The sequence below is a fragment of the Balaenoptera musculus genome, chromosome 11 (genome assembly GCF_009873245.2).
Source record: "Balaenoptera musculus isolate JJ_BM4_2016_0621 chromosome 11, mBalMus1.pri.v3, whole genome shotgun sequence".
NCBI classification, from domain to species: Eukaryota; Metazoa; Chordata; class Mammalia; order Artiodactyla; family Balaenopteridae; genus Balaenoptera; species Balaenoptera musculus.
This window is the reverse complement of record NC_045795.1, coordinates 72,491,840-72,514,826: the sequence shown is the minus strand read 5'-3', so window position 1 is coordinate 72,514,826 and position 22,987 is coordinate 72,491,840. Positions and strand designations below refer to the sequence as shown.

Here is a 22,987-nt window from a genome sequence, read left to right as displayed (position 1 = left end):
TAAGGAGAGGTAACTGAGTCACAGCAGAATAAAAAGGGCAGTGGGTAACAAGAAGTTTGCCAATACCCAATCCTCATATAAGCCTCCAGATTAGGAGGAAGGTTGTCAAAATCTTAGTTGAGATGAGGTGGTAGAAAGAACTTTTGTAAAATGGCAGATAAAGATTTATGAGACGTTTGAAAATTTATTCAACCAATATGTGCCAGATTAAGTGTGGAGAGTCTACATTGAAGACAGACACGCTGCCTGTTCTTGAACAGCTTACAGGTTAGTGAGGGAGGCAACCATACAAAGGGGATGAGTACAGTGTGCAACAGGGACATGGAAGGGCATTTTGTTCAGCCTAGAAAGGTTTCTAGGTGAAGGAAAGATCATGTGCAAGGGCTTGAAGGCCAGAAGGGGCAAGATCTACTGCGGGGAGTAAAAGCAATTCAGTGCAGTTGTAGCAGAAAGCAAAAGGAAGATACCATTTGCCTTACTCATAACAGGCCCTTTGTTCATAGAGGCTTAACCTAGCAACAGAGTGGGTAAAGTGGGACCTGGACTGATCAGCTAATTGGAGTTATATGTGAAGTTTATAGAACTAAATGGTCCCAAGATTTGCAACAGAGGGTTACTGTAATGTATGACCCAGAAAACTCATGCCATCTGAGCAGTTTGTGGGTTTGTGAACAGAGCAGTGGCCAGCAATCGGGTTGTTAAGGCTCCCATTCCAGGAGGATCTGATAGGTTGGCTTTCTCTCTTTCTCCCTTCCGTTTTCTTTTTCTTTCTTTTTTTTAAAAAGTCTGTTAGAATGTCATCCTATTTGTTTGCAATAACATTTTATATCTATAGGGCAGGGTATTACTAAAGTGCTGACCAATGAGTCTTTTCCCTGAAGCCACACTGTGTGGAAAGCCAAACATCAAAATCAGCTTGTTTTGGAGAGCTTGGAAAAGAAGACACACTAATATGAACTGATATGTTCAATGACCTCAGACTCATCACATTTTTAACAAAAATCCTGATTTATATATACATACACACACAAATATAAAAACACTTTTATATATTACATATATATATATTTTTAATTTCCTTTTACACATACATTATTTTATACAAATACATAAATGTCATATATCCTAGAGGGGTTTTATTTCAGTTTTGCTAGTCTTGCCCTTTTTAATTTGGCTCCCACTTCTCCTTTACTCCTCCTCTCCAATCATACTCCAGGAAGACTCACATTAATGACTAGTATGTATGCATTCTTCCATGTTTTCCCCCCATGTTCATAAAATCATACACAAACACATGCATATAAATGTACATTTATAGGGATTGATGAGACTTTTTAAAAATAATGAAATTACTAAAAGTAATCCTTTCCTCACTCAACATCTTACAGAAATCCCTGCAATTCATATAATACTAATGTATTCTTTTTAATACCTGCATGAAGGGCAATTTAAAAATTATCCTTCCATTGTTTTTTTTACTATGCACACTGATGCAAAAAAATCCTTTCATAGATCCCCACAAACTAGTTTTTACCATTTCAAGTGTCTAATTTGATATCTTTATTATAAATGTATTCAAAAGCACTATAGAGCATCTGTCTCCTAGAGTAATGGAAATATAAACAAAAATAAACAAATTGGGCCTAATTAAATTTATAAGCTTTTGCACAGCAAAGGAAACCATAAACAAAATGAAAAGACAACCTACAGACTGGGAGAAAATATTTGCTAATGATGCTACCAACAAGGGCTTAATTACCAAAATATACAAACAGCTCATACAATTCAGTAACAGAAAAAAAAACCAACCCAATCAAAAAAATGGGCCCAAGACCTAAACAGACATTTCTCCAAAGAAGACATACAGATGGCCAATAGGCACATGAAAAGATGCTCAACATCACTAATTATTAGAGAAGTGCAAATCAAAACTACAATGAGATACCACCTCCCATGGGTCAGAATGGTCATCATTATAAAGTCTACAAATAATAATTGGCGGAGAGGGTGTAGAGAAAAGGGAGCCCTCCTATACTGTTGGTGGGAATGTAAATTGGTGCAGCTACTATGGAGAACAGTATGGAGGTTCCTTAAAAAACTAAAAATGGAGTTACCATATGACCCTGCAATCCTACTCCTGAGCATGTATCCAGAGAAAACCATAAATCAAAAAGATACGTGCACCCCAATGTTCATAGCAGCACTATTTACAACAGCCAACACATGGAAGCAACCTAAATGTCCACAGACAGACATAGACAGATGAATGGATAAAGAAGATGTGGTTTATATACAAGATGGAATACTACTCAGCCATAAAAAGGAATGAAATCATGCTATTTGCAGTAACATGGATGGACCTAGAGATTATTATACTAAGTGAAGTAAGTCAGATAGAGAAAGACAAATATCATATGGTATCACTTATATGTGGAATCTTAAAAAATGATGTAAATGAACTTATTTACAAAACAAAAACAGACTCACAGACATAGTTTCATTTCTGAATTTAAGTTATTAATATCCTAATCAGGATTTTTTATCTATTGTCACAAATGAAATTAGTTACAATTTTCTTCTTTGTACTTTATCTGTATCAGAATTTGGCACTAATGACAGGCTGCTGGCTTCTTCAAAGGATTTTGAGAGCTTCCCACCTTCACCTATGTTGGAGTATTTAAACAACATTGGATTTATCTGTTTTTTATTAAGACCTAATTCGGCTGTGAATGCCCATTTCTGGTCAATCTTTAATAACTTTTTTTAGTCTCTTTTAAAGAAATCAACTTAAAAGTTTCCTACATCTTGGGATAATTTTGCCAGGAAAACATTAATTTATTCTAGTTTTCTTTTTTTTTTTTCTTTGCCATAGTTTGGCATGTAACAGTCTCTAATAATTCTTTTGGTATATCCCATATTTGTGTTTATATCTCCTTTCTCATTCCTTACATTTTTTTTTCACCTAATAAAGGAATCAAGGCTTATTAATTACCTATTTTACTGTTTTGTTTTAAAGATCCAGCCTTTGGGTTTGTTTAATCCCTTCCTGAGTTTTTTGTTCATTTCATTAATTTCTGCTTTTTTATTTCTTCTTCCCAACTTCTTTTTCTTGTTGTTCTTTTTCTAATTTCTTCTAAGTGCCAAGTTCCTTCATTGTTTGTCTTTCTTCTTTAATATGGAAAATATTTAAGATTATAAATTTTTATCTGAGTAAAGGATTTACTGTATTTTGGTATGAAAGTCTCCTTTCCTTTCCACATAGTTTGAAATTCCCTTTTTGATGTCTTCTTTGATCCAGAGGTTATCCAGTAGTGTTGTACAATTTCAGTAGGATTTTCCAAGTGATATAAAGCTTATCATAATACTGTTTAGCATAGAGCATCTTTTTTTTATTTTTTAAAGCATATGCTTAAACAGTAATACTCAACTCATGACACAGCTGTATCCCAAGAGGCCATGCATAATATAAGTCAACTTTTTGAAGGCAATAAATACCAAAAGAAACAACATTTTAAATGATGAAGAAATTTTTCTTTACTTCCCTTACAGTTGGCATAAAAGATAAATTTTCAAAGAAGCCTGCAAGAATCTATGTTGTCAAAATAATATTGTACTAATAGTAACCCTGAATCTCAGAGTTGCCCTCTTAGCTTTCTACAGCATTTTCTAAAGTGGCCCTCACAGCTAGATGGGGAAGAAGAGTGGGAAGGAGTTTGGAACTTACCTACATTTTATAACAGTCACCCCCTTGGAGATCTGCACATATGTTAGCATGTTATAAGGTCGGAGAAGTCCTGACTATCTTTGGTTAACTAAGCATTCCTAAATGTATTTGATTACTTCATTCTTCTATCAATTAACACCTTTTAATTCTCTTTGAGAAATGCAAGCCAAGAAAATAGATATTCCTTGGAGAGAAAGACGGTGTAATCAAATTCTGTCTTCTCTGTGGGCTCCTCACAGCTGGGGTTCAGTAAATGTTTGCTGAATGACTTGCTAGCAGAGGAGGTGTGATGTGGCAACAGCAGATATCAGAGTGTCCACTGCAGCTGTTCTCAGTATGTTTATACATAAGTTGAGTTCTCTTAGTAAGGAGCACTCAATATTTTGCATCAAAATACAAACTTTCCGTTCTATTTTAAATTGTAAATGAAAATTCCTAAGACGTTGGCCCTACACACATCCAAATTTCAAAACCTAACACCTTAAAAAAAAAAACAAGCAAACAAACAAAAAACCTAACACTCTGAGGAGGCTAACAAAACCCAGCAAAAATAATACTGCAGTTGCAGTATGTAAACGTATATGCACGTGTACACACACACACTATCATCACCAGCACCCCCTGGATTCCCATATCTACTGTGCAAAATGCCAGAGACTAATGACTTAGGGTATTACCAGATCAGAGTGTGCTCAGAGAAACAAAAGGAGAAACTTGCCAATCGGTTCCACTGTCTATACTGAACTGCGACAGTGGGACTGCATACTTTTTGGTTCCTACTTATTTAGTTTTATGATTCAGTCATATAATTTCATGGTCATAAAGTAAACAGTGAACTAGGTAGGGCCAAAAAGCCTCAGAATTGTAAAATTAATCTAAATTTATTTAGCTAGAGAAATCCTAGTTTCAAAAACTTGAGACATGAAATTTTATATTCGCGGTAGCTGCCTACAGAATTCTGATTTTGTTTGGGGCAACAATGAAGACACAACCAAAAGGGATAAATCATAATTGTTCTATGCCAGTCACGGATCTCCTGCTCCCCTTTGCCAAGTAACTTCCTTCCCAGGCTCCTTTGTAGCTACAGTTAAAGGTATGTATGTGACCTACCCATGCAGCCAGTGAGACAAAAGAAAGAATCTGCTGGAAGGAGTCTATGAAAGATTGTTCTTTCAAACATGAAAAGAGAGCCACACAAAAAGGCATTTTGCCCCCACCTTATCTTTTTTGCCTAGGACACTGGTGTGAGGAAAATAAAGCCTGGGGCTGCAGCCATCACCCTTAGACCATGAGGCAACAAGCAAAAGCGTAAAAAACCAACATGTAAGGGATAACAGAATGGGAGGACCCTGGATAAGTAAGACCCTGGATTCCTGATAACGTCACTGAGCCAAGTGAACAAAGTCTGGACCTACCTACCTCCAGGCTTGTTAATAAGTTAACAAGAAATATCCTTATGGTTTAAGCTCCTATTGGTTGAGTACAGCATCACCACAGCCAACTGTTTCCTAACTGACACAGTAGTGCCCTGTGTTTTCATACTGTGATAAAGATTATAAAGTATTTAACATTTTAGAATTTAAAATTTTAGAAAAACAATAGGGAAAGTGAGAAACTCAACTTTTCACTGCATAAAATGTTGTACTTAAACTGCTTCTGCAAGCATGAAATGTTTTGTAACATTAAACAATAGAATAAAAAATTAAACAAACAAGACAAATAATAGGAAAAATCGATCCATACCCGTACCTTTCCGTGTGTTCTCCGTCACATCTACCCCAAACTGGATAATGTCACCGGAAAGAATTTCACATGGTGGACTTTCTTCAGAGCCTCGACTCAATCTCTGACTATTTATAAAGGTACCATTACTACTTTTAGTGTCTTGGAGATAAAACTGCAAAAATAAAATTTAAAAAAAGAGCCAAAGATTAGTAGTAATAATTCCAAACTTACTTTTTAAAAAAAGTATCAATACTTCCAACTTTGCAAACTACTGCAGGTAGATTTTTTTCCCCTATCAATTCAAACCGCTTATTTTAGCTAAGATTCTCCTTCATTACATATGAAATTAGAACCCTGAAACTGGGTGATTTAAAATCCAGCTGGACAAAATGGTATATCACTTCAGAAAACAGTTTACAAGGTCCTCAAAGTGTTAAACAAAAAGTTAGCATATGACCCTGCAATTCTACTCTGAGGTATATACCGAAGAGAACTGAAAACATATGTCTTCACTAAAACTTGTACACGAATGTTCATAGCAGCATTATTCCTTATAGCCAAAAAATGGAAACAACCCCAATGCCCATCAACTGATGAACGGGTTAACAAAACATAGTATATCCACATGAATTATATTATTTTGCAATAAAAAGGAATGAAGTACTGATTCAAGCTATAACATGGATGAACTTTTAAAACCTTATGCTAAGTAAAAGAAGTCAGTCACACAAGACATATATTATGTAATTCCATTTATATGAGATATCCAGAATAAGCAAATGCATAGAGATAAAAAGCACATTAGTGGTTGCAAGGGGCTGAGGTGCTGGGGCAGAGGGTGGGATGGGGTGGGGTGAATAACTGCTAATGGGTATAAGATTTCTTTTTGGGGTGATTAAAAGGTTCTAAAATTAGACAGTGGTGATGGTTGCATAACTCTGTGAATATACTAAAAACCAATGAATTGTTCATTTTAAAAGACTGAATTTTATGGTATATAAATTATATCTCAATAAAGCTGTTATTTTTTTTTTTTAAGCCAGCTACACAAAACTCTAATTTTATCTTTCCATCTCACTCTGACTTTGTAACTTTGCTCCTAGGATTTCTGGGTTAAGTCAATGGAAGTGCTGTTTATTCCACAGGCAAGGACAATTGGTATTAGGTAACACCTATATTAATTGCTATCAGTTAACTAACATACGTGGTATCAGGCCCAACACATCTTCAGTAAACTCTTTGTGATAAACATTTTGGAGACACTAGAAACTAAAATACTGGAATCAACTATGAAGGTACCACTTCCTGGCCCCCCCCAAACTTGCCTTTCATCACTTGGGTAATCTTCCCTCTTTAAGAAGGGAAGGGACAGCAGGAGGCACAGGAAGCCTACCTATTTATTATCACCTACCTATTCCAAGAGAAATTAGGAACAACTGGGATCACACACAATAGACTTACTAGGAAGAGAACAACCAATAAAAAAAGATGTACCTTTCTTTTTGCATCTTTCTACACTCTCCAGCCCTGCTTATTCTAGCAACACATTTTCACTGAATGCCTTCCTAAGGAAGAAAGGAAAGAAGAAAACTAATATTTATTAAAATACATGTTGCACCACCAGGCCCTCATTTAACCTTAACATTAAAGCTATGATATAGATATTATTTCCATTTATAAGTGAGAAAAGTGGGGCACAGGCAAGTATCTTTCCAAAGTCACAGAGCTATGGAATACAGAAGCAGGGATTCATATCATAGAATTAAAATGGACATTTTCCCCCATTACTTCACACTGACCTTTATGTTTCATTTATCCTTCACTCCTCCCAAAAACCCTCTTCTAAAATGAAACACAACAGAAGAATAAGCAATTTGCAGAAGATACGAAAATGACATTTCTTTTCATTAATTCCTAGGTGACAATTTAAAGGCCACCAGGCTGTCTATAAATGACTTAGTCTCTGTTTATAATTCAAAAAGAGACCAACGGTTACTTTGGCTAGCAGTTTATATATTTAATTACAGACCATTAATAAAGAAAATTGTGTTGATATTTTACAAGTCCATTTGAAACTTAGAGGCCTTAATATTTCACACCAGGGAGATGAGCACAGGCAATATGCTTAAGTAGGAACAATTATCCTCAAGATTTTTTCTACACTGGAACCTACTGTTGCACTGTATAAACGAGTTTGTTTTTTGTTTTTTAATTTTAATGTATTCTTGGGAAATGTGGCAATATCTGAATTCTGGTTTGGTCATTTTCAGTTATATGTGCCTTGGCAAGCCAAATAAGGGGATTATAGATTTACAGTGGTTTCCAAACTTCAAATTCTGATCCATTAGTGTGTTACTAAGTCAATTTAGTGGGCTGTTACTAGTGGTTTAAAAAAAAAAAATTAAGAGAACAAAAGTAAGACCAAATGTAAAACAGATAGCTAGTGGGAAGCAGCCGCATAGCACAGGGAGATCAGCTCAGTGCTTTGTGACCACCTAGAGGGGTGGGATAGGGAGGGTGGGAGGGAGGGAGATGCAAGAGGGAAGAGATATGGGAACATATGTATATGTATAACTGATTCACTTTGTTATAAAGCAGGTCATTCTTAAGTCTTTTGTCATTTACAGACAGTTCTGGGTGTACTCTGATGATTTTGCAAATATGTTCCTATAAAAGGGTTTCATCTTCAAGAAATTCATGGAAAAGACTCTGACAAGTACAGGTTTCTGGTAACTGACTGTACTGCTGAACTGAATGAATAAGCATTTTCAGAACTCTAATGAAAAACTGATGAACTCATAAAAGTGCTAACAAAAGATCAAGATGAAAAAAAAAAAAATTAATTACATGGGACTGAGTGAACTGATGAGGATGAGTATAATTTTTGTGACTTTCTGTCTGAATTTAAAAAAAAAAAAAATCCCACAAGGACTCAGAGGCAAAGAATATACAAATCAATTTTCACTGCAAAGTAAAGGAGCTGTTACAGTGGAGGATTACTGGACTGAATGTCAATATTATGACATAGTATGAGTGTGTTTCATGTTTGGTAATTGCAATCATTGTTGCTTTTGTTGTGGTCATCCATGTACAATGCTTGGTGTCAGTCTATTTATGTCTTGTAAAAATAAAATACAGTGTGGGTGTGTGTGAAAAAAAAAAAAAAAAAAAAAGAAACTCAAATTTTATCTTAAAAAAAAAAAAAGAGGACCAAAAACCACAGTTACAGAAAGATAGAGAAGATGAAAAGGCAGAGGGCTATGTACCAGATGAAGGAACAAGAAAAAACCCCAGAAAAACAACTAAATGAAGTGGAGATAGGCAACCTTCCAGAAAAAGAATTCAGAATAATGATAGTGAAGATGATCCAGGACCTCGGAATAAGAATGGAGGCAAAGATTGAGAAGATGCAAGAAATGATTAACAAAGACCTAGAAGAATTAAAGAACAAACAAACAGAGATCACCAATACAATAACTGAAATGAAAACTACACTAGAAGGAATCAATAGCAGAATAACTGAGGCAGAAGAACGGATAAGTGACCTGGAAGACAGAATGGTGGAATTCACTGCTGTGGAACAGACTAAAGAAAAAAGAATGAAAAGAAATGAAGACAGCCTAAGAGACCTCTGGGACAACATTAAACGCAACAACATTCGCATTATAGGGGTCCCAGAAGGAGAAGAGAGAGAGAAAGGACCAGAGAAAATATTTGAAGAGATTATAGTCGAAAACTTCCCTAACATGGGAAAGGAAATAGCCACCCAAGTCCAGGAAGCGCAGAGAGTCCCATACAGAATAAACCCAAGGAGAAACACGCCGAGGCACATAGTAATCAAAGTGGCAAAAATTAAAGACAAAGAAAAATTATTGAAAGCAGCAAGGGAAAAACGACAAATAACATACAAGGGAACTCCCATAAGGTTAACAGCTGATTTCTCAGCAGAAACTCTGCAAGCCAGAAGGGAGTGGCATGATATACTTAAAGTGATGAAAGGGAAGAACCTACAACCAAGATTACTCTACCCGGCAAGGATCTCATTTAGATTTGATGGAGAAATCAAAAGCTTTGCAGACAAGCAAAAGCTAAGAGAATTCAGCACCACCAAACCAGCTCTACAACAAATGCTAAAGGAACTTCTCTAAGTGGGAAACACAAGAGGAGAAAAGGACCTACAAAAACAAACCCAAAACAATTAAGAAAATGGTCATAGGAACATACATATCGATAATTACCTTAAATGTGAATGGATTAAATGCCCCAACCAAAAGACATAGACTGGCTGAATGGATACAAAAACAAGACCCATATATATGCTGTCTACAAGAGACCCACTTTAGACCTAGGGACACATACAGACTGAAAGTGAGGGGATGGAAAAAGATATTCCATGCAAATGGAAATCAAAAGAAAGCTGGAGTAGCTATACTCATATCAGATAAAATAGACTTTAAAATAAAGAATGTTACAAGAGACAAGGAAGGACACTACATAATGATCCAGGGATCAATCCAAGAAGAAGATATTAACAATTATAAATATATATGCACCCAACATAGGAGCACCTCAATACATAAGGCAACTGCTAACAGCTATAAAAGAGGAAATCGACAGTAACACAATAATAGTGGGGGACTTTAACACCTCACTTACACCAATGGACAGATCATCCAAAATGAAAATAAATAAGGAAACAGAAGCTTTAAATGACACAATAGACCAGATAGATTTAATTGATATATATAGGACATTCCATCCAAAAACAGCAGATTACACGTTCTTCTCAAGTGCGCACGGAACATTCTCCAGGATAGATCACATCTTGGGTCACAAATCAAGCCTCAGTAAATTTAAGAAAATTGAAATCATATCAAGCATCTTTTCTGACCACAACGCTATGAGATTAGAAATGAATTACAGGGAAAAAAACGTAAAAAGGACAAACACATGGAGGCTAAACAATACGTTACTAAATAACCAAGAGATCACTGAAGAAATCAAAGAGGAAATCAAAAAATACCTAGAGACAAATGACAATGAAAACACGACAACCCAAAACCTATGGGATGCAGCAAAAGCGGTTCTAAGAGGGAAGTTTATAGCTATACAAGCCTACCTAAAGAAACAAGAAAAATCTCAAGTAAACAATCTAACCTTACACCTAAAGAAACTAGAGAAAGAAGAACAAACAAAACCCAAAGTTAGCAGAAGGAAAGAAATCATAAAGATCAGAGCAGAAATAATTGAAATAGAAACAAAGAAAACAATAGCAAAGATCAATAAAACTAAAAGTTGGTTCTTTGAGAAGATAAACAAAATTGATAAGCCATTAGCCAGACTCATCAAGAAAAAGAGGGAGAGGACTCAAATCAATAAAATCAGAAATGAAAAAGGAGAAGTTACAACAGAGACCGCAGAAATACAAAGCATCCTAAGAGACTACTACAAGCAACTTTATGCCAATAAAATGGACAACCTGGAAGAAATGGACAAATTCTTAGAAAGGTATAACCTTCCCAGACTGAATCAGGAAGAAACAGAAAATATGAACAGACCAATCACAAGTAATGAAATTGAAACTGTGATTAAAAATCTTCCAACAAACAAAAGTCCAGGACCAGATGGCTTCACAGGTGAATTCTATCAAACATTTAGAGAAGAGCTAACACCCATCCTTCTCAAACTCTTCCAAAAAATTGCAGAGGAAGGAACACTCCCAAACTCATTCTATGAGGCCACCATCACCCTGATACCAAAACCAGACAAAGACACTACAAAAAAAGAAAATTACAGACCAATATCACTGATGAATATAGATGCAAAAATCCTCAACAAAATACTAGCAAACAGAATCCAGCAACACATTAAAAGGATCATACACCACGATCAAGTGGGATTTATCCCAGGGATGCAAGGATTCTTCAATATACGCAAATCAATCAATGTGATACACCATATTAACAAACTGAAGAATAAAAACCATATGATCATCTCAATAGATGCAGAAAAAGCTTTTGACAAAATTCAACACCCATTTCTGATAAAAACTCTCCAGAAAGTGGGCATAGAGGGAACCTACCTCAACATAATAAAGGCCATATATGACAAACCCACAGCAAACATCATTCTCAATGGTGAAAAACTGAAAGCATTTCCTCTAAGATCAGGAACGAGACAAGGATGTCCACTCTCACCACTATTATTCAACATAGTTCTGGAAGTCCTAGCCACGGCAATCAGAGAAGAAAAAGAAATAAAAGGAATACAAATTGGAAAAGAAGAAGTAAAACTGTCACTGTTTGCGGATGACATGATACTATACATAGAGAATCCTAAAACTGCCACCAGAAAACTGCTAGAGCTAATTAATGAATATGGTAAAGTTGCAGGATACAAAATTAATGCACAGAAATCTCTTGCATTTCTATACACTAATGATGAAAAATCTGAAAGAGAAATTATGGAAACACTCCCATTTACCATTGCAACAAAAAGAATAAAATACCTAGGAATAAACCTACCTAGGGAGACGAAAGACCTGTATGCAGAAAACTATAAGACACTGATGAAAGAAATTAAAGATGATACCAACAGATGGAGAGATATACCATGTTCTTGGATTGGAAGAATCAACATTGTGAAAATGACTATACTACCCAAAGCAATCTACAGATTCAATGCAATCCCTATCAAATTACCAATGGCATTTTTTACGGAGCTAGAACAAATCATCTTAAAATTTGTATGGAGACACAAAAGACCCCGAATAGCCAAAGCAGTCTTGAGGGGAAAAAATGGAGCTGGAGGAATCAGACTCCCTGACTTCAGACTATACTACAAAGCTACAGTAATCAAGACAGTATGGTACTGGCACAAAAACAGAAACATAGATCAATGGAACAAGATAGAAAGCCCAGAGATTAACCCACGCACCTATGGTCAACTAATCTATGACAAAGGAGGCAAAGATATACAATGGAGAAAAGACAGTCTCTTCAATAAGTGGTGCTGGGAAAACTGGACAGCTACATGTAAAAGAATGAAATTAGAATACTCCCTAACACCATACACAAAAATAAACTCAAAATGGATTAGAGACCTAAATATAAGACTGGACACTATAAAACTCTTAGAGGAAAACATAGGAAGAACACTCCTTGACATAAATCACAGCAAGATCTTTTTTGATCCACCTCCTAGAGTAATGGAAATAAAAACAAAAATAAACAAATGGGACCTAATGAAACTTCAAAGCTTTTGCACAGCAAAGGAAACCATAAACAAGACGAAAAGACAACCCTCAGAATGGGAGAAAATATTTGCAAATGAATCAACGGACAAAGGATTAATCTCCAAAATATATAAACAGCTCATTCAGCTCAATATCAAAGAAACAAACACCCCAATCCAAAAATGGGCAGAAGACCTAAATAGACATTTCTCCAAAGAAGACATACAGATGGCCACGAAGCACATGAAAAGATGCTCAACATCACTAATTATTAGAGAAATGCAAATCAAAACTACAATGAGGTATCACCTCACTCCTGTTAGAATGGGCATCATCAGAAAATCTACAAACAACAAATGCTGGAGAGGGTGTGGAGAAAAGGGAACCCTCTTGCACTGTTGGTGGGAATGTAAATTGATACAGCCACTATGGAGAACAATATGGAGGTTCCTTAAAAAACTAAAAATAGAATTACCATATGACCCAGCAATCCCACTACTGGGCATATACCCAGAGAAAACCGTAATTCAAAAAGACACATGCACCCGAATGTTCATTGCAGCACTATTTACAATAGCCAGGTCATGGAAGCAACCTAAATGCCCATCAACAGACGAATGGATAAAGAAGTTGTGGTACATATATACAATGGAATATTACTCAGCCATAAAAAGGAACGAAATTGAGTCATTTGTTGAGACATGGATGGATCTAGAGACTGTCATACAGAGTGAAGTAAGTCAGAAAGAGAAAAACAAATATCGTATATTAATGCATGTATGCGGAACCTAGAAAAATGGTACAGATGAGCCAGTTTGCAGGGCAGAAGTTGAGACACAAATGTAGAGAATGGTCATATGGACACCAAGGGGGGAAAACTGCGGTGAGGTGGGGATGGTGGTGTGCTGAATTGGGCAATTGGGATTGACATGTATACACTGATGTGTATAAAACTGATGCCTAATAAGAACCTGCAGTATAAAAAAACAAACAAAACAACTAATACTAAACTTTCATTGGGTTATTTGTATGGAAATATGTTAATATAAATGTTTCAGACATTACATGAAATTTCTAAAAATCTTATATTTGTATTTGTATGGAAATATGTATGGAAATATGTTAATATAAATGTTTCAGACATTACATGAAATTTCTAAAAATCTTATATTTGTATTTGTATGGAAATATGTATGGAAATATGTTAATATAAATGTTTCAGACATTACATGAAATTTCTAAAAATCTTATATGTTCTGGTATAATGTTATAAGTAATAATCCTAGTTATTACTTTAAAATGTATATCTCAGAAATAACTAATTTTCTTGTCAACTGCATTATTATGAACTTTCATCAAATCTTTAACCGTGGTCATTCTTAAGTCTTTTGTCATTTACAGACAGTTCTGGGTGTACTCTGATGATTTTGCAAATATGTTCCTATAAAAGGGTTTCATCTTCAAGAAATTCATGGAGAAGACTCTGACAAGTACAGGTTTCTGGTAACTGACTGTACTGCTGAACTGAATGAATAAGCATTTTCAGAACTCTAATGAAAAACTGATGAACTCATAAAAGTGCTAACAAAAGATCAAGATGAAAAAAAAATTAATTACATGGGACTGAGTGAACTGATGAGGATGAGTATAATTTTTGTGACTCTCTGTCTGAATTTAAAAAAAAAAAAAAAATCCCACAAGGACTCAGAGGCAAAGAATATACAAATCAATTTTCACTGCAAAGTAAAGGAGCTGTTACAGTGGAGGATTACTGGACTGAATGTCAATATTATGACATAGTATGAGTGTGTTTCATGTTTGGTAATTGCAATCAGTGTTGCTTTTGTTGTGGTCATCCATGTACAATGCTTGGTGTCAGTCTATTTATGTCTTGTAAAAATAAAATACAGTGTGTGTGTGTGTGAATAAAAAAAAAAAAAAAAAAAAAAAAAAAAAAGAGAACAAAAGTAAGAACATATGAAATGAGGTTCAGTACTGTTTAGAAAACTTTGTTTGAAAAACAAAAATGTGTGTGTGTTTTTCTATGTGTATACACATACACACACATGTATCTCAACACCTCATGTTTGTAGCTCTTAACTCTAAAACCATAAATTTTCAAATTAAAAAAAATTTTAATCAATATTAACCCATGTTCTTTTCATTCTAACATGTCTATATTATGTCCAAAGCACACCATGGTATCTTTGGCCTTCATTTAGCTTGAACATACCATTTACGTTAGTTGCTCAATGATCAACCTGTTAATGGCTTCCAAACACCTTGGAATAAAGTCCAAAGTTCTTACCATTACAGCCAATAAAGCCCCACATGATCTGGCTCCTGGTTCCCTCTCCAAACTCATTAACTCACACTATTTTCCTCCCTTATCCCTCTCAGCCACACTAACCTCCACTCATGCCCCTGAGCCTCCACACTTGGGTATAGCCAGACTGCAATTGTTTACTTCCCTGCAGAAATATTTTCACTGATTTAACCTTCTGCCCTTGGTGTTTTGAAAAACTGTTATTAAAAATAATGTTTCTGCACCTACTACGAAACAATCTGCCACTATTCAGTCTACACTGTACAGAAGCTATTCTATTTACTATCAGGTTAGATAGGTATAAATACGTCAACTTGTTTGCAAGGCACTGGGAAGTGACTGTGCTTACAGTCCCCGGATGCATTTCCCACAGCAGGTATGTCAGTTGGTCCTTTGTCACTTTCAAACCAGAAATATCTTTCTCCTCTATGCTGATACACCTTTTTCTATCAGGCCTTTTTTTTTTTTTTGATTTATTTATTTTTGGCTGCATTGGGTCTTCATTGCTGCGCATGGGCTTTCTCTAGTTGCTGCGAGCGGGGGTTACTCTTCGTTGCAGTGCGTGGGCTTCTCATTGCTGTGGCTTCTCTTGTTGTGGAGCATGGGCTCTAGGTGCGTGGCTTCAGTAGTTGTGGCACATGGGCTCAGTAGTTGCGGCTCTCGGGCTCTAGAGCGCAGGCTCAGTAGTTGTGGCGCACGGGCTAAGTTGTTCCGTGGCAAGTGGGATCTTCCCGGACCAGGGATCGAACCTGTGTCCCCTGCACTGGCAGGCAGATTCTTAACCACTGTGCCACCAGGGAAGTCCCAAAAGAGATAATTTCTAACTACTCTAAAAAACAAATCTTGTTGAAGCTTTAACTATCTTTATTTCCTAGTAGCCTAAGGAATGCCCAAGCATCTCTGGTGTTTGTATTAGCCACTGGGCATTCACTTTGATGTTGAGCAGATGCGTAAGGAGCCCGGAATTTATAAAACCCCCTGTAGCTCGTGGCCAAAGTTCAACTTTCACTGTTTGCAGGCTTTATCTTCAATTAACTCCCTGCCTTACCCTGATTGAAGGTTAAGCTCCCCCAAATCAAGCACTGATGGTGATCCTTGAACTGAAAGGTTGTCCTTGCCCCATCAATCACTTTTCCTTGTTTCTTGCTTATTACGATTACCTTTAAAGACGCAGGCACAGCACTTTACAGGTTGCATAATTTGCTCTTTGGCCTTCAGAAAGTTTCTGCTCTTTCACTCCATAAACAAATACATTTTGCATCACTTTCAACTTCGCTACAATTTGTAAATGCTTTCATTTCCACTATAATGATAAACTGCTTCTTTCTAGCTTTTCTACGTTGACAGGTTTTTGCAATATCCAACCACCAATAGGGATTTCCCTGGTGGTCCAGTGGTAAAGAATCCGCCTCCCAATGCAGGGGACGCGGGTTCGATCCCTGGTCGGGGAGCTAAGATCCCACATGCTGTGGGGAAACTAAGCCCATGTGCTGCAACTACTGAGCTTGCACCCTCAATGAGAGAGCCCGTGTGCTGCAAACTACAGAGCCCACGCACTCTGGAGCCTGTGCACCACAACTAGAGAGAGAGGAAAAAAAGAAACCCACGCGTCACAACTAGAGAGAAGCCCGCATGCCACAAGGAAGAGCCCGCGAGCCGCAACAAAAGATCCCGCATGCCTCAGTGAAGATCCCACACGCCTCAACTAAGACCCGATGCAGCCAATAAATAAATACACACATACATACACACACACACAGATATGATGATAGTAATTATAAAAAAAATCCTACCACCAATAGATTAATAACATTTGAATTAAAGCTTCAGAACAAAGCACAAACACAGGAGACATGCCACAGGCCAGAGGCCAGAAATTCTAAGTCCATACAGAGGGGTTTTAAAAATGTGAATGCAGAGTAGATTCTGGATTCTAGATGGCAGATACTACATCATAGATTTTTTTTTTTTCTTTTTCTTGGCCTGCACCACGCGGCATGCAGAATCTTAGTTCCCTGACCAGGGATCAAACCTCTGTCCCCTGCAGTGGAAGTGTGGAGTCTTAACCACTGGACCACCAGGCAAGACTCCATACATCATAGATTTTTAATTTACTTGAATCACCACCTAAAATCAAAAAGAGTGACTAAGATAGCAAAACCAAAATCCCATGGGCAACATTTGCAACAAAAATTGGTGACAAATTATCCATATGAACCTCAAAATACAAGCGGGGAAAACCATCAACAGTCACAAGACCTTCATGAAATCAGCATCTGTGCAGGAGGATGTATATGGAAACAATGTGGGATTTGAGGGACTTGAGAACCTCAAAATAGTCACTAGATATTTACTGGACAATATGATAGCCAATTTGAGAAGAGAAGATGAAAATGGGAAAGGTTCAGCCCAATCCACTAACAAGTGAGTATGAGGTAGATTCTGAAAAAGGCTGGAGCAGTCTGAGTCATATAAATTCTTAAAACCAACCTACCAACCAAAGCTGCCTTCCAGGATACGGCTCCACACTGTGGGAAAGCTGTTGGGTGTGGAACCAAAATTGATCAGGGCAGGGACAATAGAGACAAGGAAAGAAAAGACCCAGATAAACGTAGAAAAGGGGAAAGGAAGCCATCATATTTTTTAACATTTTACAAAAACAACAGAAGAGGGAGCTCTGTGACATTAGAAAATTTATCCTGAACCATGACCCCCCTCTGTAAGTTCAGGAAAACAAATTTCACATAAAAATGAGCAAAAGAAAAATATCAATGTCCCATGCCATACAGTTATTTTTTTAAAAAAAGAATAAAGAGCAAAATAACATTCCCTACACATAATGACAGACATAGCTTGGGAACAGATCAAAATTATATTATTTCAGAACAAGCTAAAAGACATTAAGAAAATAACTCAAGGCACGAAAAAGAAATATAAATCACAATTACAAAACTCAGGGAAAGGTGAAAGAACTCAAAAAGAAATAGAAAAAAAGGAAGTCATTTCAGGAATGAGTACAAAATTAAAAGGACACAAGTAACTAAATATAACAAAAAATGCCTTAAGAGAAATAAGAAATAAAAAGAAGGAAATTTTTTTTGAATCAAAAAAAATGAAGAAAGTTAAATCAGCAAAATGGCAGAGTAGGCGGCTCCAAGCTCTCATCCCCACACAAAGGCTGAAAAAACAAGCAGAAACTGTCAGAACCAACTTCATCAGAACCTTGGAAAGCAAAGTTTTACAGCAACCATGTGAACACTGAATCAAGAAAAAGGCAACTTAAAAATGGTAGGAAATCTTGGGACTTCCCTGGTAGCGCAGTAGTTAAGAATCTGCCTGCCAGTGCAGGGGACACGGGTTCAATCCCTGGGCCAGGAAGATCCCACATGCCACGGAGCAACTAAGCCCATGCACCACAACTACTGAGCCTGTGCTCTAGAGCCCAGGAGCCACAACTACTGAGCCCGCGAGCCACAACTACTGAAGCCCATGAGCCTAGAGCCCATGCTCTGCAACAAGAAGCCACTGCAATGAGAAGCCCACGCACTGAACGAAGAGTAGCCCCTGCTTGCCACAACCAGAGAAAGCCTGCGCACAGCAACGAAGACCCAACACAGCCAAAAAAAAAAAAAGGGGGAAATCTTCATGGCATTCCTCACCGTTGTCCCCTCCCTTCCCCCTGTAAAACAGAAGCCTTGAAGACATAAGCCTGAATTCCCACTGTGGGACCCTGCTACCTGGTTCCAGAGAGAGCAGACCTAAATTGCAAATTATTGTGTCCGTCTACTCTAACGTGTCTGGGGGCTACCTGAAGGTCTGACTAGAGGCTCTCACCTCTGTTTAGCCTAACTCAGAACTCACCCATGCTGGAAAAGCAGTGGCTTGGCTTGCTGAAAAAGTGGGATTTATCCAAAGTGGTTCAACATAAGTCAATCAATATAATATACCACATTAATAGAAAAAAGGAAAAAAACAAAATGAAACCACAAGATCATCTCAATTGATGTAGAAAAGGCATTTGACAAAATCCAACACCCTTTCATGATATTAAAAAAAACAAAACAAAAAACAAAAAAAAAACCCAGAAAGCTAGGACTGAAAGGAACTTCCTTAACATGATAGAGGACATTTATGAAAAACCCACAGCTAACATAATACTCAATGGTGAAAGACTGAAAGCTTTCTTCCTAAGATCAGGAACATGGCAAGAAAGCCTACTTTTCACCATTGCTACACAATACTGTACTGAAGTTCTAGCCAGACACAAGAAAAAGAAATAGAAGGCATCCAAATTGGAAAGGAAGAAGTATACTATGTCTATTCACAGATGAAAAGATTCTCTATATGGAAAATCCCACAGAACCCAGAAAAAAGCTATTAGAGCTAACAAATTCAACAAAGTTGCAGTTTACAAGAAAAACACAGAAAAATCAGTCGTATGTATACATCAGCAATGAACAATCCAAAAAGGAAATTAAGAAAGCAATTCAATTTATAATAGCATCTAAATAAAATACTTAGGAATAAATTTAACCAAAGAAGTAAAAAACTCGTACAATGAAAACTACAAAATACTGCTGAAAGAAATTAAAGACAAATACAGGCATAGCTCGTTTTACTGCACTTAACTTTACTGTGCTTCACAGACATTTCATTTCTTACAAATTGAAGGCTGTGGCAACCTTGGGTCAAACAAATCTATTGGCGCCATTTTTCCAACAGCATTTCTTTTAATTAAGGTATGTACATTGTTGTTTTTAGACATAATGCTATTGCACACTTAATAGACTACAGTATAGTGTAAACATAACTTTTATATGCACTGGGAAACCAAAAAATTCGTGTGACTCGCTTTATTGCGATATTTGCTTTATTGTGGTGGTCTGGAACTGAACCCACAATATCTCTAAGGTATGCCTGTAAACAGAAGGACATCCTGTGTTCATGGATTGGAAGACTAAATATTAAGGTGTCAATATTACCCAAAGTGGTCTACAGAGTCAATGCAATCCCTACCAGAATCCTAATCGCCTTTTTGTAGAAATGGAAAAGTCAATCCGCAAATGTACATGGAATTGCAAGGGACCCTGAATAGGCAAAACAATCTTGAAGAAGAAGAACAGCGTCCATCCAATAGGAAAAGAACAGTTTCCTCAACAAATAGTGACGGGACAACTGGATAACCACTTGCAAAAGTTGGACCCCTTCCTCCCCCTATATACAAAAATTAACTCAAAGTGGATCAGAGACCTAAATGTAAGAACTAAAACTGTAAAGTTCTCCTCAGCCATTATTTCTTCAAATAATTTTTTTCTGCCCCTTTCTTACTCTCTTCTGGGATTTCCAAAATGCATATGTTGGTACACTTGATGGTGTCTCATAGGTCCCTTAGGTACTGTTCATTTTTCTTCATCTTTTTTCTTTCTAGTCCTCAAACAGAGTAATTTCAATTGCCCTATCTTCAAGTTTGACTCCTTCCGCCTACTCAAATCTGTCACTGAATCTTCCACTGAATTTTTATTTCAGCTATTGTATTAATACTTTTACAATTTCTATCTCTCTACTGATCTTCCACACTTATTCACACATTGTTCTCCTGTTTTTCTTTAATTTGTCCATGGTTTCCTTCAGCATTTTGAGCATATTAAAAACGGTTAATTTAAAAAGTCTTTGTCTAGTAAGTCCAATGTCTGGGCTCCCTCAGGGATGCCTTTTGTCAATTTCTTTTTTTTTTCCTGTGAATGGGCCATAATTTTCTATTTCTTTACATGCTTTGTAATTTTTTTTGAGAATTGGACATCTTGAATACTGTAACGTGGTAACTACAGAAATCAGGTTCTCTCCTCACCCTAGGGATTGCTGTTGTTACTTGACGAAGGCTGCAGTCATCAGTTTATTTACTGACTTTTCCAAACTATTTTTTGCAAAGACTATATTCTTTGTCGTGTATCATCACTGAAGTCTCTGTTTTGTCATCTCCATGGTCATCCAGTGACCTAACACAGATTCCCTTAAATGTCAGGATCCAATAAGAAAAGGCAGGAAGGGTGTGTTTTGTCTCTTTAATCCCTTTGGCAGATGCCAGAGAAGCCGTTCTAGTCTGTGGGGTTTGAAACAATGGCCAGCCTCTGTGCCAGGCCCTCAGCAATAAAAAGCAGTGACAAAAACATACAACCCCAATTTTTGAAAGACAAGCAAAGTCACACCAGGAATCATGGGCCACCATACCCACAGTTACCCGCCACAGGGCTAGGGGATGGAAATGGTAGCCACTGTGCATAACTCTGAAATTCTCAGAAATTTATCACCCTCTTCTTCATTAAGCACTCCCCTGGATGCTGCAAGTGTTTGCTTAGACTCCAGAGTTCCAAAATAATTGCTTCAGACAGTTCATGCTAGCTTAACAGTCATCCTGGTGAAGAAAACCAATTTTTGGAGCTCCCTCCTCCATTATTTTTTATGGCGTCACTCCACAAGTCCCTAATCTATAATAACAGCTACCATTTATTGACTGCCTGCTATGCACAAGCACTTCTGATCTTCACAACAATCCTACCAAGTAGCTATTACCATGTCCATTTTCTAGATTAAGAAACTGAGGCTCAGGTATATTAAGTAGATTGCCACGGTCTCACAGATAGTACAGATTTGACATTGTTATTCCTTCAAAACCTCTACAACGCCTTCCTTCTCTCCTACTTAGACTAAACAGTCTCTGGTCTTTGAGTCCAAAGTTATGAAATCCCACTTTGTTTATGAAGTTTTCCTGAAGCAATCAGAATAGGAAGAGCCAATTTCAACTCTAACTTCACTATTAAGGCAAATCATTTAATCTATAACGTTTACTTGGCACCTGTCTGGAGAGATTGCACATCCATAAAATCAAATGCGGAGCAACTCTACACTGAGAATAAATTAAGAGAGTATGTATTAAGTACCAAAATCCTGAGAGGCAGGATTAGGATTAATAAAGTTAGGCACAGTCAGTTGCTAACAAGACACTTAAGAGTAAGAGAGGTGATCTGAATGAAAGGCAAGGAGAAGGAGGAGATGGAGGAGGAACAGGTATTACAGTATATTTATATATAGTTAAGGCCCAGCCCTAGAGGGTAACCAAAAACAAACAAAGGAAGAAACGGGGAAATATAAAACAGAGTGAAGCTATAAAGAGAGGGCCTGAGCACTGCACTTAGGAGTTGAGATTTCTTAAGACAGAAGCTACTACTAAAGGATTTGATGAAAATACTGTTTTAGGGAGATGATTCCAACAGCTCTGATAATCTAGCAGCTGTGTGTAGGATGAACTGCAGTGGGAGTCACTAGAAATAGGGAGATCCATAACTTGTACGTTTTTGCCACCAGCAATTTAGTTATTTCTTAGAGTACACAAACTTAGTTTATATGCATGTTCAATATGGATTTGTTTATATAACCTTCCTGGCTTCCTGACTAGCAAAGCACCACATATTTCAGAGGCTGGAATTTTTAAGTTGTGCCACTGAAGGGGGAAATAAAAGTTTTATTCACATGCCGTAGGGAAACACATAGAAAAGTGGTAAAATGTTCTCACCAAAATAAAATCTCACAGGTAAACTAGAATGAACTTGTCAATATATACCCAAAGGTCTTACAAATGTTATGAAATTGCCAGGACTTTTTCTATCTCCAAGTGACATCCCAGACACATTTGTTGTAAAGTAATTCTTTCTTGTGGAGCCAGTCCATAATAGAAAGAGAAAGCAAAAGTATTTCTATCTCTCTACATAGGAACAGAGATACGATTATGAAGAACAGAAGTAGAGAAGATGGGGAGAAGAAATTTTTTTAATTTAATGAGAACATTACAAAACATATAAAACACAGAATGATTACACCCTTCTAAAATATGCAAACAAAATTGTGACAACCCTTCACCGAGAACTCAAGACAAAGTAAATTAGATTTCTGAATCTCAGCAAGATGCAAAATAAACATATTA

General features: G+C 36.9%; 1 protein-coding gene across 39 annotated transcripts in view; it reads right to left on the bottom strand.

The window, feature by feature from the left end:
• Positions 1–22,987, bottom strand: part of LOC118904105 (sarcolemma associated protein) — a 155,833-nt gene that overhangs the window by 81,620 nt on the left and 51,226 nt on the right. For 22 of the 39 annotated variants that reach the window (XM_036869886.1, XM_036869895.1, XM_036869893.1 and 19 more), the window contains exon 2: positions 5,474–5,621. In XM_036869886.1, coding sequence (XP_036725781.1) covers positions 5,474–5,621 — 148 coding nt within the window. Of the gene's footprint in view, positions 1–5,467; positions 5,622–22,987 lie in introns of all 39 variants that reach the window. The other 17 variants (XM_036869887.1, XM_036869885.1, XM_036869900.1 and 14 more) reach the window with 1 other exon arrangement.